General features: G+C 35.6%; 1 protein-coding gene, 1 long non-coding RNA gene and 2 pseudogenes across 3 annotated transcripts; 2 read left to right on the forward strand and 2 right to left on the reverse strand.

Moving 5' to 3' along the window:
* Positions 1-3,118: 3,118 nt before the first annotated feature.
* LOC146936642 (F-box protein At2g17036-like) lies at positions 3,119-5,432 on the forward strand (annotated as a pseudogene).
* Positions 5,433-8,014: 2,582 nt separating this feature from the next.
* LOC146936643 (uncharacterized) lies at positions 8,015-10,492 on the forward strand. 2 transcript variants are annotated; one of them, XR_015033201.1, is made up of 6 exons: positions 8,015-8,369; positions 8,514-8,574; positions 9,249-9,371; positions 9,484-9,565; positions 9,708-9,801; positions 10,227-10,492. It is a non-coding gene; the product is annotated as an uncharacterized LOC146936643 (long non-coding RNA). The 2 variants fall into 2 exon arrangements; XR_015033200.1 differs by lacking the exon at positions 8,514-8,574.
* Positions 10,493-15,580: 5,088 nt separating this feature from the next.
* On the reverse strand, positions 15,581-16,721 carry LOC146936644 (F-box protein SKIP23-like; annotated as a pseudogene).
* Positions 16,722-17,033: 312 nt separating this feature from the next.
* Positions 17,034-18,932, reverse strand: LOC146936645 (uncharacterized). The gene is made up of 4 exons (XM_085749261.1): positions 18,807-18,932; positions 17,672-18,016; positions 17,433-17,577; positions 17,034-17,056 (listed from the first exon to the last, which is right to left on the reverse strand). The coding sequence occupies exons 1-4, from the start codon at positions 18,930-18,932 to the stop codon at positions 17,034-17,036; spliced, it is 639 nt and encodes a 212-aa protein (XP_085605387.1).
* Positions 18,933-19,620: the final 688 nt, after the last annotated feature.

Below are 19,620 nucleotides of genomic sequence, written 5' to 3' on the forward strand. Positions count from 1 at the left end.
ACCAAACACACCTTTCCCAATCTTTTGGGAGTAAGAGAAAACTAGGAATACCATAGTTTATTTGTGAGATTTAAGACACGCTTAGAAGTATGAAAGTGAGAAAAAGGAGCACATCTTAGTTTTGGTGTCTTGGACAACCTAGAGGGAAAAAGTTCCTTCAAAGTTGCAAGACATATTTACACAAATCAATTAGGATTCCTTTGGCTTCCAACACAAGTTGGAGCCTTGGTATGAGTTTTACAACAAGTGACTTTAGGCACCCACATCATTACCCCCCTAAGGAACTTCAACCCTCCTAATGTGGCTATGAGGTGTGGTGTGGCCACTTATACCACAATAATGACACCTAATGGTAGGAACATAATTTTTGTTATGATACTTGTTTTTTCTCACATAAGAGTATTTAGTGTAAGGTCTTTTACAAGTAGTTCTTTCATCTTTTGAATTCATAGCAAAAGTCATGGTACCTTTAGAGTCACGCTCTAGTTTCTTATTTAGAGAATTTATCTCTTCATGAAGACCAGGGCAAATCTCACAACTAGCAAAGTCCATCCAATTATCATACTTGGGTTACTTTGTTTTAGGTGACTCAATTGTGGGACTTACAATTTTCTCATTAACAAGTAACGCATGCTCATCTCTTAAACTTTCAAATGCTTCCTTAAGTTTAGGAATTTTGGTTTTTCTTTTGAGCCATTAGTTTTTCAAAAGCATTTAGAGATTTGGCATGCATTTATTTAATAGAATCTTGTAAGTCCTTAAAAGTGGGTTTAAAATTGGAGTAAGAATTGGAGTTGGAGTCAGAGTCGGATAAGATTACCTCATTTATAGGTTTCTTCATTTGACCCATGAAGCATCGGTCGTCTTCATCCTTGTTTTCGGTGTCACTAGTATTGGAGGTAACTTCATCTTCTTCCCAAACAATGTAGGCCTTTCATCCACTTGAGTTTTGATTGAATCCGGATCTCCTTCTTAGCAAATTCCAGACATTCATTTTTATAGTGGCCTACTTTTCCGTAACCATAGCAACTAACAACTTTCTCATCACTTTCCGATCCTTTTCCTTTTCTTGAGGCCTTTCTAAAGTTAACTAGATTCTTGTCATTGTGCTTTAACCCATTCCTTTTAATGTAACAGTTGTACCGCTTAACAAACAAGCTCATTTTCTCTTCATTTATAGCATCATCGTATTCATCATCATTTTGAACCGAAGAGGTAGAGACGGACGAGATGGTGTTGAAAGCAATGGACTTTCTTTAATTCTTCTTAGAGTCATCCTCACTTGACTTGAAGAGATTGATCTCATGCTCATGTTCCTTTAATTTTCCAAAGAGTGTGATCATACTAAGAACATTGAGTTTTTTTGATTCCTTGATAGCGGTAACTTTGGGCTGCCATTGCTTTGTCATACATCTCAAAATTTTATTAGTGCAATCTTGGTTTGAAATTGTTTTACCAAGGTTTTGCAACTTGTATACAATATGAGTAAATCTCGTTTGCATGGAGCAGATGGTTTCACCATCTTTCAGGCAAAAAAGCTCATATTGTTGCACAAGGGTATTAATTTTTTATTGTTTAACTTCATCGGTTCGTTCATGAAGGGTTTCCAATGCATCCCACATATCTTTAGAGATCTTACAATGAGATTTGGAATGATACTCATTTACCACATGCCTTCAAATCGTACTATACCTTCTTTTTGTCATCATCACTCCAATCGGCTTTTGACTTATCTTATGCTACACCGTTGGCAACAACATGCGGTTGAAACCGCCCGTTGGCCACAGCGTCCCACACATCCATATCCACCGATTTGATGCGAACGCTCATGCATTCTTTCCAATAGTCGTAATTTTCTCCATCGAAAATAGGTGCTCTATTGTACGCCCTCGTGGGCTCCTTACTAGCCATATGGATCAACTCTTCCGGTAGTTAGCCGTAAGAAGATACCAAGCTCTATGATACCATTTATTGGTCTATATGGCTAGATGGTTACCAAGCGAGAGGGGGGTGAATAGTGCGTTTGAAAAACTTTTCGGAGATTTAGTGAGAAATGATTTTAATAAATTGACTATTTGAAATTTGCTTGAACAATCACAATCAATGAATCAACAAATAGCAAATATATGTGGAATAAGATTTTATCTTAGAATTTAGAGATTCACGATGCAAATCTTTTTATACAATCAATTATTAACAATCCTTGAACAAGGTACAAAACAATACACAATTTCAAACCAAACCTATGAACAAGAATAATATGCTATCAAATCAAAAAATACAATGCAATTGTAATTGAATTAGGTCAATTGATCTAAGCAATCAATTGATCTAAGCAAATTCTATGAAACCTAACTCAATGAATTAGGTCAATTTTCAATGAAAAACTACTTAGATCAATACTAGCAATTAACCTATCAATTATTCAATTAATCACAAGCAATATTGAAAAGTAAAAAGGATAGGGAAAGAGAGAGAACACCGATGTTTATAGTAGTTCACCCTATTTCGTCCTCGCTTAGGGCTACGTCTACTCTACTTGATGAAGTACTCCTTCACCAAGGTCATCCACTATGTAACAAATGTTGATTAGACTCAAAACCTTAATCCAATTTATGAAAAATTACATGTTAAGAAACAGTCACCATCATAGAGTTATTATTCATCGCTTTCGATCTAAACTGAACTGCGACAACTTCTTCAATGGCGACGGAGGTATATTGGTCTGAACCGCCTGCCAACTAGCTTCTAAATATGATATCAAAGCGAATCGAAGACAAAGTTGATCTCATTTGTTTTAGTTTGATTAATTTTTTGAGGATTTATGTGCAATTACATTACATAACTTGATTTACTTGTGTGCTAATTTATTTTTTTAATAAATAACATTTCTAGTATGGGACACTTGGATGATTATGAATGGTGACACATCACATGCCTCACCCATCATTGTGTCATGGGTAATCAAGAATTTGCCTTATGATTGATCCTTTAGACCAGGTCTGTTTACTTACGTAGCTATTTTGGTTCCTTCCTTTTCTCATGCAACAAATAAACCGTCTTCCATTTTTATTTCCTAGGGTTCTTTTTGCATCCTACAGCCGCAGCAACTTCATCCATGGCGTCGGTGGACTGGTCTGAGCTTCCAAAGGATATTGTCATTCTGATATCACAATGCCTCGATGTTGAACTTGATCTCATTCGTTTTCGATCGGTTTGTTCAATGTGGCGCTCTTCCTCCATTTGAAATAACCATAACATTTTACCCTTTCAATTCCTATTCCATCAAAAACAACAAGGAGATCATTGATTACATCGACAACACCAACACTTCATTTTGCTACCTTTCCAAGCATAGTATCTTCCTGTCAAACCACCACCGCAACAACAACAACAAACCCTAGTTCGTCGTCTTCCATGGTTGATACGAATTACTCAAAACTCAAGTGGCAAAACTCATTTCTTAAACCCACCCTTCTTAAATCTTGCATCTCCAACCACTTTGCGTTGGCCTAATGTGGTTGATTTCAACAAATTCTACTTCCAACATTTAAGAATCGATTTCATCATGGACGAAGGCAACTTCACATTCTAAGATAAACCCGGTAGCTACTGGTATCCACATATGGTCCTTTCTGTCACATGCCATGAAAAAAATCCTCTCGTACTTGGCACATTGAGATATTGTTCCTCCCAACTGGTGCTTTTCCATGACCAAGACTGTTCGAACAAAATGTGTTTAACAAAAAACCTTTGAGAGTTTTGATGACAACAAGGTATTAAAAATTGTCAATTGGATAAGCTAATATTTGTTCAAATGTACATGACCATAGACAAAATTTGACATCTTAAATAGGTTCTGGATGAACAAAACACAGAGCTAAGGAATCAACAAAAAGGAAGCTTAAAGCATCTGAAGAGAAGTGTTCTTGAAGTCAAAGTGCTCTTGAAGTAATGACGTCATCAAAAGCAAGTTCATCAAAAGCATCTCATCAGAAGCTGAAGATCACCAGAAGCTGAAGTTCATCTGGAGATGCAAGACTTAAAGCTTCAAGGGCTGTTCAAGGATTTAAACTCGTCTAAGCATTGCAGAAGACTAGAAGTGTTGACATAGTACAATTGTACGAAGTGTACAACCTCCATTACTCTTCTGCTACAAGACAAGAAAAACAGCTCTGCCTGCAACGATGTTCCTTCACAATGGGAATAGATTTGAAATTGATCCTTCATAGGACAACAACCATATCAAGCAAAAGATCATTGGTGATTGATCAAAGCTTCAAACGACTCTTTTTGTTGTGTTGGCAATTCACAACGTCTCTTTCACACCTCTATATAAAGAAGTGAAGACTTAGAGATTGGCAAGGACTTAACAACAATTTACAAGTGCCAAAACTCTGCTGAAATTGTTCTGCATTCAAAGTTCACTTAGAATTTCTGTTTCAAAGTTCATATCTTAGAAATTCTAGAGTCTTAAGAGTCTGTATCTGATTTGTATTGTGAACACCACTGATTGTATATCAAGTGTTCAACCTCAAACAATTTTCTTTGTAATTTTCTTTGATTAGAAGTCTCTTGCAGTTGTGCTTGAGTAATTGAAGTCTCTTGATTGTGTTCAGGAGCATAGGAAGTCTCTTGCAGGTGTGCTTGAGCAATTGTAATCAGATATTACATTTTAGTGAACTCTCCTTAGAAGTGCAAGGGGGACAAGACTACTTCCGGTTTGTGGAAGGAACCTGTATAATTGCTTTGTGTCTTTCGTCACTTTAGAAGCAAAACTCTATTTGCTTCTGACTAATGTTTTCAGTTTAGGAGAAAACGAAGAAAAAGCTAACACAATTCAACCCTCCCCCCCAACACACACCCCACCGTCTTGTGTTTTTCTCACCTTCAATACAAGCGCTGGAAGCAGGTCTCCAATTTGTCAACTGCTTGCGGAGACATGTGCCAGTTTAAAGGGAGGTTGTACGTAGTCAACTAGTTTGGCCAGTTAGTTGCCGTTGAACCAGACTCGAGCACTGAGTTAGCAGCTCAAGCTTTGAATCAACGTTATGTTCGTAGTTTGGACAGAAAATTGCTGGTGGAGAATGAGGGTGAGTTATTGTTATTGGACATTCATCAAACATTTTTACAATTCAATATGAAATTTTTTAAGCTTGATGAGAAGAACAAGAAGTGGGAGAAATCGAAGAAATTAGGGGGTAGGGTTTTGTTTGTGGGGAGTGGATGTTTGTTTTCTGCTTCTGGTTGGGATCTGTGTCTTCCCAAAGGAAATTGTGTCATCTTTATTGACACTTCCGTCCTCTCTAGGGACAATATGGCACACGGGAACCGTGTTTTTCACTTGGATCGAGGTCAGCTTTCACCATGTGTCTGAATATCCCAAATTTGACAACTTGTTCTATCCACCAGAATGGATCCTCAAAGTCTGAATTCGTAACGGAGTATGTAATCTTGTATATATTGAAAGCTGGTTTCTAATATGATTGCGATTGACAGTGCGTTAATGTGTTTAGTTTATGTTGTTAGATTGGATAAACATTTTGATTATTACATATTGGAAAAAAAAAATGAAGTGTTACATTGACCGTTAGTATCTAAATTTCTGATATTTCGGGAACTCAATTTATTTTTTTTATAAATGCAGCTAGCATTTCCATAAATTTGATTTAAGAATGTTTATGGTTTGATTATCTTGTTTTATTGTTGCGTTTGCAGAATATATGTTTACCGACAAACTCCTAATTACATATTCGTATCAAAGGATTTTGGAAAATGAGGTGCATTAGGATTGCCAGACTATTCTAATGAATTTTTAAACTCTCCTGTGTAAGAAAGTTGTGGTTATGCTGGGTTTGTCATGCTATGTTATTTTTTGATTTGATGTTTGGACTCTCGGCTCTTGCATTATTACGATGCTGTAAAGTTGTAACTTAATTGGTCAGTTACACATATATCTGAACTTTGTTTACTTAACGTTGATCTTGGTTATGTTATTTTGTTGTTAACTACCTGCATTGTTAGGGTTCTGTGCAGTTTAAAATCAATTCATCAGTTGCACTTATGTCTCAATTAAGTTTACTTAAGGTTGATCTTGGCTTGTGATTTTGCAAGTGCTTCAATTCTATCAAATGACTTAAAACTGTGTGACTTATTCTATGAATAGGGGATAAAATCCATCTTCTTATTCGGTGATTTTCAGTTGCCACTATACTTGCTAACGTAAAACAAAGCTGCCTTTCTTTTACCTGTCATATATGGTTTCTGAATTTTATTCATTGTTATGCTGTTACTGCTGATGCTTATCTTGTTATGTTCATCAATTTCTTGGTGTAAACTCTGAAGGTCGTTCTATTATGAAAGCACACTGACAAAGATTAATCAAATGAAATTTAACTATCAATTTATATTTCAAAAAATAAAGATATATAATATGATGGAACTAGCCATCACCACCAATATTGTAATGCATATAGACAAAAGCATAAATTCTTTTTGCCTATTTTGGTTTCGCGGTGGCACGCATTTTCTCACATTCCAATACAAACAAAACGTGAAAATTAGGAAGCCAAACACACGCTTGGTGGGCGTTCTAATTGTAAACAGGCACTTATAAATTTGGTTGCATTTTTGTAGCTAAGAAGTGCTCCTGGTTATCCTTCTTGTTTTTAGTTATCAAGTCTTCATTTCACTATACCTATCTGATTGCAATAATTTGTAATGGCTTGATCTCACTTATTTTGTAATCTATTCTAATATTAGGACGAGTAAAGAGCCTTACATGTGCTATTTCTGTCACCGCATGAATTAAAATGAATAATATGCTTCTCAATCAGTATTCAGAAGTAAAGTTATAATCAAAAGCTTTACATGCTCAAAACTGAGTGTTTTAAGTTGAACTAGTCTCCTTTGTATCTGTCGTAGTTTCCATAAATTGAAATAAAGAGGCGATTTTCAATAATGTGTGTTTAGTTAGTAGTCAAATGATGATGCAGAAATCATTATACAAAAAAAAAAAAAAAAAAAAAAAAAAAAAAAAAATAACAGTACTTTTAAGATACAAGTAGGCTAATTTTTGAGGTACTATGAAGATGCTTCCCCCCGCAATGTAGTTTCTTGCTAGCTCTGCAGAAATATCAATCTGGTCAAATTATATTGCCGAGGAAGTTGTTAACAATTTTCTATTATGATCAGTTTCTTAATAACTATACAAAATAAAATCTACTTGCCAAAAAACATTAAGTATATAAATCTATAGGGGTGGGCATGGTTCGGTTAACCCAAAAAACCGAACCATGCATGAAATGCTACAAAAACCTAAATTGATCATATTTATAATTCCATTCTATATCAATTCCATGCATGAAACAAAGCAACAAAGAAAGGAGATTATCAATGATGCCTTAATCTTCAGCGTGTTAAGTGATACAGAGTGTTTAATTCCATAAGGAATGCATCTGGATTGTTTCATGGATTGTTCAGTCTCCACCACTTTATTTTCCACCTTTTGTCTGCAAAAATAAAAATACAGATACGATTCAAGAACACGTAAATTATCTCACAAACACTATGTAGTTTCTCATTGTTCCACTATTCATTTTTTTTAAATACAACTTTTTTTTATGGGAATTAATTAAACATTAGCAAAAATAAAGAAGAAAAGGAAAAACCATTGAACCATATTAAATTTGTCTCTTTAGTCCCTATTATCTCTTGTCCTTATATAACAACATAGCCAGAGTCTAATTTAACGAAATTTTTGTATAGTTTATGGCCAACTTGACGAATTTCAGTTAATTTAAAGTTCACTTGTATTTTTATATTATAAGAGTGATACTCAGCGACCAAATTGATCACTTACTCATTTCCGGTCCATGGTTATATGCTATATCAAAATTGTTGTATTTCATTCAGAAATCATCCTCGTTTCAACATTTATTGTTATACATAGTTTGTCCAGTCACTACTAGAAATCTTGCGTTTTGTTGGGGAATAATGCCAGGAGCATCAACTCCTGGCAAATTTGCCAGGAGCAATGCCAGGGATGCCCCTGGCAAAATGACTTTAGAAATGGTGGGACCCGATTCTCATAAAAACAGGGGTTTTGATTCTCATAAAACGTGTTATTGCTCTCCCCTCTCACCGTCAGTGCTCTCCCTCTTTCATGAAACCCTAAATACCCAAAATCCCCAAATTTCTTCTCCATTCATCGATCTCTCCCTCTCACAACAAATAATCGAAGTGTGGGCTTTAGAACTTCTCTTTCTTTCTTGTTTGTTCATTCACAATCTCACAACAAGCAAGAACTCTCCAAACTCACTCTTTCATGGCCTCCCAAGCAAGCCTCCTCCTTCAAAAACAACTCAAAGGTAATCAATCTATCTATTCCCTTTTTTTCATTTCATCGCTTATTTCAATTTGTTTCGCGTCAATTTTCCGCTATTTTTTATTAACCTTACTTTTTCTCACAAATCTTTGTAAACACCCCGTCGATGGCTTTTCCGCTGATTTAGTCGACGAAACCAACATTTTTGAATGGAGTGTAACCATAATTGGGCCACCAGATACACTTTAGTAAGCTCTTTTTTAATTAATACCCTTTTTTTTAATTTTTCATTAATTTATATGATTTTCAATTTTTATTTTGTTTTTTAGCTTCAATAATGATGATTTATTGGATTTTCTGTGATGGGGTTTTAGATTTTTCAATAAAGATCGTTTTTTTAATTATACTTATTGGTGGGTATTTAGAGTTTGGTTCAATTGTTTGGTTTTTGATGATATTGTTTCACGAGGATTGAATTGAATATCAAGTAAAAGAAGTTATAGTGAAGGAGAGTGATATTCGAAGGATTGATAAAAAGAATACAGATTATGGCCCTGTTTGGATAAACAACTTATTTTTGCAGCCTATAGCTCAAGTGCCTATCATGGTAAGCGCTTATGTGTAAGCTTACATAAGTTATTTCAATGCTTATAGCACAAAGCACAAGCACATATCATGATAAGCGCTTATGTAAGCTTACATAAGTTATTTTGATAGGACAATATAAAATTAAATTGTTTTTGTATATTTTACGTGCAAAGTTTTGATAAGCTATCCTGGAGAACTTATGAATATAAGCTGAAAAAAGATTATGCGAAATTTCACAAGTTGTTTTTATAAGTTCTCCCAGTTAATCTCACAAAACTTATACCAGTTTATGAGGTCAGATAAAACAGTTATGTTTATTTTATTTTCAATGCAGCTTCTCAGTTGCAAATTATTATACTTTCCTGGTCCGCCATTGCTCTCAACTCAGTTTCTATCATTGACCGCCGATACCATCTTCCTCTGCATCTTTCGTTTGAACTTTCCCTTTGCTTTATAGGTAAACTCATCTCTTTTGCTCATGTGTTAGTTTGTTCTTTTTAGTGATTTTGTGTGGCTGAGATTATTAGTGATTTTGTTCTTCTTATTAGTGATTTTGTTCTTCTTTTTAGTGATTTTGGTGGTGCCATTGTCTATCTAACTCAAGCCATGATTCGTGTTCTACTCTCAAGTCTGGTGTAATGTTTTCATGAGGTATTTGTCTATGTTTTGTTGATTCATTCATATATCAGTCTATATTTCCAAACACCTTGAAGTTTGGAAAATGTAGTATTTTTCTTGTTTACTTATCTATCAATTCTTTATTATATTCATTTTTGTTGTTATTGTTATTGAGTTGAACAAGTCAAGGAGCAAATGTTCATTTTCCGGTTATACTGCAGCTGGCTTGAAGGATGATATGGAAAATTTATGGCTATTAGAATGAAAAGGTATAAAACATTATCAACTGTGTGTTTGTACAATTTCTTTTACATTGTGTTAGTTATCGAACAGAGAAACTAGGATAGCATTGTTGCAAGAGGACTGTCTCACTTAATGCTCAACTTTGTTTCAATATGGATTTTGAGAGTTCTATGTCTGTGAGTGTATAGGGCTGGAATTGTGTTTTCTTGGTGTTTAAAGAAATGTGCTAGAGTTGATGTATGAGTGATGAGCTAACTGTTGTGCATTTTATGAAGTGTCAAAGGAAATTTAAGAGATTGTAATTACTCTTCATTGTGAAGATTGAAGATTGTTATTAGTGTGGGTGATTGAAAATACCCTACTTCATAGTTTAGATGGAAGTTTGATGGGCTGGGTGTGTATTTTGAAATTCTTGTATTTTGATTTATCTAATTTTGAACTATGTTTATAGGAACTTGGATCAACTTGAGGTGTTATCGAAGAAATAGAAGAAGCTTAATCAAAGACTATTAAGAGCCAAGGCGTCTTCACAATCCATTGCTGCAGCTAGGTTATCTCATTCTGTTTTTCAATTTTAATTATTTATAGAAGTATATTGATTCATGATGTTTCAAGATGTATGCAATTTTTCAGCTTCCACTCTTGTTAATTTGTGTGGACGCGGTAATGTAAATAATGTTTCTTGAGCATCATCATGGTTATAATTTTTTTTGAGGATATTCATGTTTATTGTTTACAGGTCTTTTAATGATGTTATAGATTGGTTAAATTGGTGTTTTTGTCGTTCCTGAGAAAAGAAAATCAAAGATTTTGATAGGTGATAGTTTAATAATGGATATTTTTGTGATGATTTTTTGGACTTCTGAGTTGAAATGAATCATAATGCTTCTAAGCAAGTATTTCTCAAAATTTGTTGATTTAGTTGGATTGAATAGTTTCATAATTCATTCCATTTGGCGTTTATACCAATGTTCTCTACAAAACATTTTGATTCAGTGTTATGTTACTTATCATTTGATATTGTCATGCTATCAATCTATTGGATTGGATTTGTCTGAGACAACTGAACTTGTTTATGTTGCTCATAAGTTCTGGTTTGATTTTCATCAGTTTTTTCTTCTTTTCTTTCTGTTAAGGCTTTGATGAAATATGTAAACTATAATAACATGCTAAACAAATGCTCTTGAGAAAAGACATGGTCATCCGAATATGAATTATGTAAAACTTAATCTTTGTTGATGATCAATAATTTATGCCCATAATGACATTTATGTATATATGAATGGAAGGAAGAAAAAGCATATAAATGTGTGATTTCTTACCTAATTAAATTATATTGCTTATTAGATCTACAAAACCAGTTTATATTTTTGTAATAACTACAAATCAGGAGCATTAAAACCTCAGGATCCCTTTGATATGATTTAGTCTTTTGTTTCTTTAAATCTGGAAGTTGCATCATACCAACTTGATTTTGTATTGATTACTGCTGGTTATATCTTCTGTCTTAATTGGTCTTGTTTGGTTGGTTGAAGTTGCTTCAGAAATTCTCTCATTGACATTTCACTCTCCCTGTCCATAGTAGAGTTGTAGGTTATTGTGGAGAGATGCTAAGGAGGTTCAGTTTCTTATCAAACATGTTCAATTTGAATTTGATGTCGTTTAGAGGAATGAGAATTTGATGTCATATTTGAGTCTTGATGCTGTGTTTTGAAGTTATTAAGTTTCTTATCAATTTTTATCAATGTATTGTATTAATAAAAATGCATACTATCTATCTAATAATCATTCCCTAAAAGAAATATCTATCTAATTAAAAAACAATTTTAAAACGTTTTTTAAAATTATTTTAATTATTAAATTTTAATATTTTGATTTTTTAAACAATTAAAAAACTTTTTTTTTTAAATTTCGTTCGCATTTTGCCAGGGGTTAACCCCTGGCAATTTCCCTAGCATATGGTTTGAAAATGACTGATGTCAACACCTGCAAAAGCCTGCATACGGCTGAAAAGTCTGCATTGAGACTGACACATTTTGCCAGGAGCTAAAGCCCTGGCAGGTTCATTTGCGATGAGCAGATTTGCTGGTGATTCTGCTCCTGGCAAAACTCCTGGCAAATGTCCATTTGCCAAGGCTTTCTGCATTTTGCCAGGGCTTCTGCCCCTGGCAAATTACCAGATTTCTTGTAGTGTATCTATCTAATAATCATTCCCTAAAAGAAATATCTATCTAATTAAAAAACAATTTTAAAACGTTTTTTAAAATTATTTTAATTATTAAATTTTAATATTTTGATTTTTTAAACAATTAAAAAACTTTTTTTTTTTTTAAATTTCGTTCGCATTTTGCCAGGGGTTAACCCCTGGCAATTTCCCTAGCATATGGTTTGAAAATGACTGATGTCAACACCTGCAAAAGCCTGCATACGGCTGAAAAGTCTGCATTGAGACTGACACATTTTGCCAAGAGCTAAAGCCCTGGCAGGTTCATTTGCGATGAGCAGATTTGCTGGTGATTCTGCTCCTGGCAAAACTCCTGGCAAATGTCCATTTGCCAAGGCTTTCTGCATTTTGCCAGGGCTTCTGCCCCTGGCAAATTACCAGATTTCTTGTAGTGAGTGCCCTAGGGTTACGTAGGAAGAAGGCGGATGCGGAGCATTTGTTGAAGGTGGATAAAGCGGCCGGGATTACGTTCACTATGCCGGATGGTACGGTTGTGGATAGATTGATTGTTTTGGAAGATGTGGATGTTGAGAATAGAGGTATAAGGGAGAGGAGAGATGGTAATTAATGATAGTGTTATCCTTTAATGCTATAGAGGTTTGGGGGGAGTGTTGAAACGTAAAAAGATTAGAGAATTGGTTAAAGATCATAGGGTGGACTTTTTTGGTTAAAGATCATAGGGTGGACTTTGTGCCGTCAATTATGGCGGGATGATGACTGTCGTTGGACTTTTCTCCCTTCGGTGGGCAATAGTGAAGGTATTTTATCTATTTGGCGTAATTCCGGTTCGCTTTTTATTTATTCCTTTGTGTGTGAAGGTCTAGTAGGTGTTTGTTTGGATTGGGGTCCTTTGCGTAGAAGATGTTTGGTGGTGGATGTGTACTCCAAGTGTGATTTGGTGGGGAAACAACGTTTATGGGATAAGCTTATTTTGATTAGAAATTCTTTGGGAGTTGGAGCATGGTGCTTTATTTATTGGTGATTTTAACTCCGTGTTGCATCATGAAGAGAGAAGAGGAGTCATTGAAGAGTTGGGTACGGTGTATCGGAGGGAGATAGAGCTTTTCAATGAGGTGGTAAATGCATTGGAAGTGGAGGATGTGAATTTAGTGGGGCGTAAATTTACTTGGTATAATTCCAATGGTATTGCGATGAGTAGGATTGATAGAGCGTTGATTTCGGAGGAATGGGGAGAGTATTGGGGAAATGTCACTTTGTGGCATATTCCGAGAGATGTCACCGATCATTGTCCGTTGGTGTTAAAGGGAGATATTACCGATTGGGGTCCTAAACCTTTCCGTTTCAAAAACCATTTGGTTGGAGAATCGGAAGATATTAACGACTCAAGAAGATGGGTTAAAGATCAAAGGATGCTTATGAACCATGTTCATAAACAAGATGGATGGAAGATCGGTATCGGATATAAAATTCTGGTATTTTCAGCTATGGCACAACCTGCAGAGCACTTCAATCACATGCTGAACCGGACAGTGCAGGATTTAAATCTGCAGGGACAGACCTCAGGGAATATGAATATGATTCATCAATATCTCAGTCCGCAGTCGGTGCTTGATGCTTGATTGGAAAACAATATAGAAAGTTGCTCACAACGGCCTACCAAAGCGTGCAAGGCTGATCATAAGAAAGGGTCAAAATAGAAGCCAACTTCCCGTGGTGCAATGAAGAGGCAGAGGCAGCTGATGATATTTTGCTATGTTGCAAGATGAGCAGGGGAAACATGGAGAAAATTGGGGCTGCAGCATTATGTTGATCAGACCCAGCTGCAAAATCGATGATTTGGAGGAATGGTTTTCTATGTACTAAGAGCACTACCTAAGAATGATAAGTGTATGTTTGCAATGAACCTTTGGAGTTTGTGGTGGAGCAAAAACACGGAAATTTGGGACAATCAAAGAGAAATGAAGTCTGACAGAATGACAAGGAAATTGTTTGTTGACAGAATGGCGGAATGCAAGAAATGTTGAGCTGCAAAGCCAGACCAGCCACAACAGTTTTAAAGGGCAGAGTTCCCCTTGAACCTTTATCAAGTGTGTGTAACATCGATGTTTCGTTCTTGGAGTATCATAATAGAGTAGGGATATGATAGTTGCAATTGAAGAAGTGTTAGGGCTTCTAGCAGCCATGGATTTGGGTGAATGAGTTGGTGTTCGAAAGAGTGATTTTCTGCTTGGATTGAAAAGGTGTGCTAGACTCTTTCATCTCCGGTGTGCGTGACGATGGAGGGTTCGGTTCTATTTTAGCAAGACGTAGAGTTGGTTTATCTGATAATTGTAACAACTCTAATGTAGAGCTCTCCAAGAGGGAGGTTAATATGGTTACATTGTCTTGGATTTTCACACCATTGACAAATTGAATAACTGAAACCTTTATATTCCACTTTCAACCAACTCCGCGCAAATATTTCCACCACATCTGTTACTGATTCAAACACCATTGAGCTGCGAAATTTCTCTAAACCAAGTCAGCTTTGTTTTACGTTAGCAAGTACAGAAGAAAATATTAGATGTGCTGAGAAAAGTCAAGAAAATGATGAGCAAGAATAATAATTTAAAAATTATAGCTCTTCAATATATCAAACATGTATAGTGGCAACTGAAAATCATTGAAAAAGGAGAATAAGTCACACAGTTTCAAGTGTTCTGATAGAATTGAAGAAATTGCAAAATCACAAGCCAAGGTCAACCTTAAGTAAACTTAATTGAGACATAAGTGTGACTGATGAATTGATTTTAAACTTAACAATGCAGGTGATAAAGAGCAAAATAAATTAACTAAGATCAACGTTAAGTAATCTAAGTTCAGATATTTGTGTAACTGACCAATAAAGTTTCAACTTTACAGCAACATAATATTGCAAGAGCCAAGACGCCAAACATAAAATAAAAAATAACATAGCATAGCAAACCCTGAATAAAACACCCTCATACGAGAGTTAAAAATTCATTAGAACTGAGAATCCAAAAGCACCCTCATTTTCCAGCATCCTTTGATACAAATATGTTACTACAAGTTTGTCGGTAAACATATAGTCTGCAAACCTAACAATAAAACAAGATAATCAAACCCAACAACATTGTTGCATCTAGTTTAGAAACTTCATAATAGTAAATAATATTAACTTGTCATGGTAATGTACTACATATATTCATGCTTATCACATAAGCTGCGGTTATAGTCTAATGAATGAACTAAATCAAAGAAAGACCTATGGTCTTTGCATATAATCTCATGCTGTACTTATAGTTATAAATAGTATGTTCTAATTTGAGTTTAACTTTTAAAATGAGTCACATCTTTAGTTTCAAAGTTAGAAAGAAAGAAAGAAAAAAAAAATAGTTGTATTTGAAAAAGGTAAATGAAGGAGCTTGTGAAAATATTTAAGTTGAGATACCAATTTCAAGTTATACAAGTAGGTATTAGTTAGGAAAAATCATAATCAAAATATAAGAACATTTCAATATTTCTATTTCTATAAGTACAAGTAGGTATTAGTTAGGTTCAAAGATTATTCAATCTAACAATAAAATAATGCACTATCAATCACAATCACATTAGAAACCTTTTCAATGACAATCACGTTAGAAACCTTTAATGAACGCAAGATAACATAACATACTCTATTATGAATGCAACTCTGCGATCCACTCTGGAGGTGGCCCGAACAACTTCAAATAAGCAGGATAGTCAGACAAAGGGGAAATCCGACCCTGATCCATGTGAAAAACACTCATACTGCAATCTAGAAGATTATAAGGATTATTATAGATCACACAATTTCCGCTTACAAAACCCAAATCTGAAGCAGATGCTGAGAACGAATAACCACTCCCCAAGAACAAAACCAAATCTCCTAAATTAGTCAACTTCACCCACTTTTTCTCCATCTCATCAAGCCTAAACACTTCAATCCTTACAATAACACGATCATCATTTTTATATATATCCACTAGCAACAACTGAAAGTCACTACTCTCGACCAAGAATTTACTTTCTCCGCCAATCACAGACTCAGCTATAAAATGATAGCTCAAGTCCGATCCAATCATAACAGTCCGACCGGTTTTGTCTACCATACAAGGCCTCCCTTTTAAAACGCAAACATATCTTCCGTGGGAGGTTGACATGTTGGGGATCGTCTTGGAACGGTCTTCCCCGCAACGAAACATAATAGGTTTCCCATCTAAATTAGTTGTGAGGAATAGGAGAGGTTGTTCCCCCTGACGCGTGGTAACACATAACTTTAAAAAAAACTCATGGCGATTTTGACTACGCAAGGTGCAGCGATAGATGTAGAACATCTGTCGAAGATGGTGGATGGAGAGTTTATTGAAGTCAAGAACCGTAACTAAATGTGATGATAATGGGTGGTTAAATGATAAAGGGTGCCAGAGTTTGGTTTTGCCGTCAAAGTCAGGTCCGATTCTGATTAACCAAAGACGGCTGTGGAGAGTTTGGTTTGATGAGAAAAATATTGTGTTTTATCAGGTAGCTAACGGAATCAATGTTAGTCCGATTGGAACCGAATAGTTGGCAGGAGAGTTGCCCAAACTTCACTGGTAAATAGTTTTAATGGTAGTTTGGGATGGAAGATCACCACCAAGAACAGACGGAACGAGAGTGAATGAGGTAAAGTTCACTGTTGAGTTTTTGTGATATTAGTTGCAGAAGCTCACGTGGAAGCTGCGACCAATCTGCTGCCATGGATGCTGCTGTTTGGGTTTAAAGTTTCATCAAAGTGAAAATCGTAGTGGCAGGGTTTGTGGTGCTCGTCGTCAGGGTTTTATTCATGAAGCGTTATTTTCACAATATACTAGAACCATGACCCGTGCTGACACCCGTGCTGACGCACGGGTCTTATTTTCAAGTAGAAACTAACAGTGTTACCTAAGCCAATATTATACCATAGCAGAATAGTCATAATATTTATAACAATAAGTCGTAAAACATAGAGAGTACAAAATTTATGATACATTCCAAGCCATGAATCATAGGAATAGAAGAACTTTAATTCTGTTAAATAATAGAAAGTACACAACCTAGGGAAAATTGTCAAACATAAATAATTAACAATGGAGGAGTTTAATTTCGGTCAATCCTACCAAGTACACAATTGTGTTTGACCCTAATTCTATTTAATTTGTGTTCCTTTCGAAAAAACGAAAATTGTGTTATAAATGGAGGTATAATTATTTTTAACTTTAATTATTACAAAAAAATACTTGCATATCATAATATCTCGGAATTCATGTCAATTAGTAGATGGTCCATTAAATTTAATGCCACAATTAAAATAGAATTAATTTTTGATTAATTATAACTTTCAATTTTAGCTACTGCAAGTCAATATGATTAATTTCAAATGAGAAAGTGTTATAGTGCAACTCAAAATATTTTTTGTGGTGGGAGAATTACGTGCTCCTAAAATCATGGCGTGTTGGTATGGAGTTGATCCAAAAATCAACACGCAATCCCACCCATTTCCGCAATCAATCACCAACTTGATAGAAGTAGTTCTGATATCCATCATCTGCGCAACTTCTCCTTCATAAATCAGCACCTAACACGGAAAATAAATCAGCATGTCAACAACCTAACAAAAAAAGACAAGCGTTGGTAAATATAAATATTCTCACAACAAACATTTTACATACCAAAAAACCCTTGGATACATCAAATTCAGTTAACTTCTTCACACACTCTATCTGAAAGTTGTTGACATCGTGATGATAAGAAATCAAAGGAGTGAAAGGGGGGAGATTAAGATCAAAAGTGGTCTGGACATTTGTTTTGTCAATCATAAAACGCATAGGAGGATCAAATACGGGGGGCTTAATCACTTTGCCAAACCTATCTTTCAGTTTAATCACGAACTTCATTTGATCCACAAATATAAGAGAAACCCAAACACCCAAGCTGATCCCATAAAAATCACGCAAGGATTTCCATCCCTTGGAGTAAAACACAGACCCATCATTTCTTTCAACCAACACCTCGAACTGATTGTGTAATATCCCGCTTGTCAGTATCGGGATATTACCCGTCAGACGCGTCAGAGGACAAATGTTCATGGAAAGTAAGGGTAATGGAAATGTCTATTAATGGCATAAGTCAGGTATGAGCTAGATATCAAAGATTAAGTGTTACAGAACGTCAAGTACGATGAAAGATGTTTTTATGAAATATCAGTCAAGCAAGGGTTTATGTATCAGTGTCAGGTTAAGCACGATTAAGACGAAGGGTACTTTGGGGAATTGCACGGAAGGAGTATAAAAGTGTGTTTGGGTACAAAATATTCATTTTTGCCTTGCTCCTTCTCTCTCTAGGTTTGAGAGAAGATTTTCTCTCCTCCTTCTCTCTAGCCCGCCCCATCCTTCCTTCTTCTAGGGCATCAAAGCTTCACAAAACATGGATTTGGTGATCAAGTAGGGATTGTAGAAGCTTCTTGGACAAGAAACAACAAAGAGAATGGTGTTAGTTGGATTCTTGGCTTAGGGTTTGATCTTGGAAAAACTTGAAGCTTGAGGAATCACAAGGAATATGTTAGGTGAGTTCTTAGATAGAACCCACCATTGGGATTATGTGTTTAATTTGCAAGCAAAACATGAATTATGTTAAGATTAGGAAAAAAGAGAATTTTATCCCCATGCCTTGATCTTGTCTTGTACATGTTAATATTTCCATGAAAGATGTTTTATAATGTTATATAAGTTGCTGGATGTTTTGGTGCATTACAGGAACCATTAGGATGTGTTTTGGGTCAAAATTTGCAAAATTGGTACCACAAACCCGAAGAACTGCGCTATTAGCGAAATCTACGCTAATAGCGAAATTCTTCAGTATGAGCCGCGCTCCAGGGGCGCTATTAGCGCAGCTCTCTGGTTTGGCCAACATGCTTTTGGCCTGTTGGTCCATTCTAGAGTTGGTGGTGCAATCCATAGCCTTTCTTTTATCGTTTTATAACTTTGTAACCCCAAAACAACATCTAGTCAATGCACATAACATCAAATGATCCTCGAATCAAGAATCATGGCAATCTTAACATGTGCATCAAGAACGGCACGAGAGAGTTTTAGCCGAATACTCGGGTAGAAATGAACTAAGAAAGGGAATGAGAGTAGAGCCTTGACATAGCTTGTCAAGAACTAGAATAGTATGTAAGAAATCGAATGTTAGACATGAGTTATGCTTGAGTAGATGCGAAGTGATTTAGATTATTCCCTTCGTATAGAAGCTAGAGTGCCATACGAGTATGGAAAGACGTGAATTGATCAGATATCTCTTCACATAGTAAGTTAAGCAAGCAAATAGTTTACCTCTAGATGGATCGTATAGGAATCCGAGGTAAAAGTGATAGCATGTATAGATTTAAATACTCATGCATTTATAAACTTAGACTTTATTAAAGCTGTGAAGCGATTAGATATCTATTCACACAGAAAGCTTTAACAAGATGTAGGTGTCGTGTCTCTTGTGATCCACATTAGGTTGGACATAAGGGGTTTCCACTAGGTGAAACGGGGTTAGCCATAAGGAACCCGCACGCCACTGAGGGAGTGTCGTTGGCTATACCTTAGATAGGTTTCCATCGGTTAGATAGGGA

This window comes from Medicago sativa, chromosome 3, assembly GCF_051527215.1.
Source record: "Medicago sativa cultivar Bolivia chromosome 3, Bolivia_mono, whole genome shotgun sequence".
NCBI lineage: Eukaryota > Viridiplantae > Streptophyta > Magnoliopsida > Fabales > Fabaceae > Medicago > Medicago sativa.

Coding starts and splice junctions, on each gene's coding strand:
- LOC146936645 (XM_085749261.1), bottom strand. CDS start 18,932: ATGGACCAACAGGCCAAAAGCATGTTGGCCAAACCAGAGAGCTGCGCT. Junction 17,578..17,671: donor ATGTATCCAAGGGTTTTTTG/GTATGTAAAATG, acceptor TTTCCGTGTTAG/GTGCTGATTTATGAAGGAGA. Junction 17,057..17,432: donor CGCCATGATTTTAGGAGCAC/GTAATTCTCCCA, acceptor AATTTTCCCTAG/GTTGTGTACTTTCTATTATT.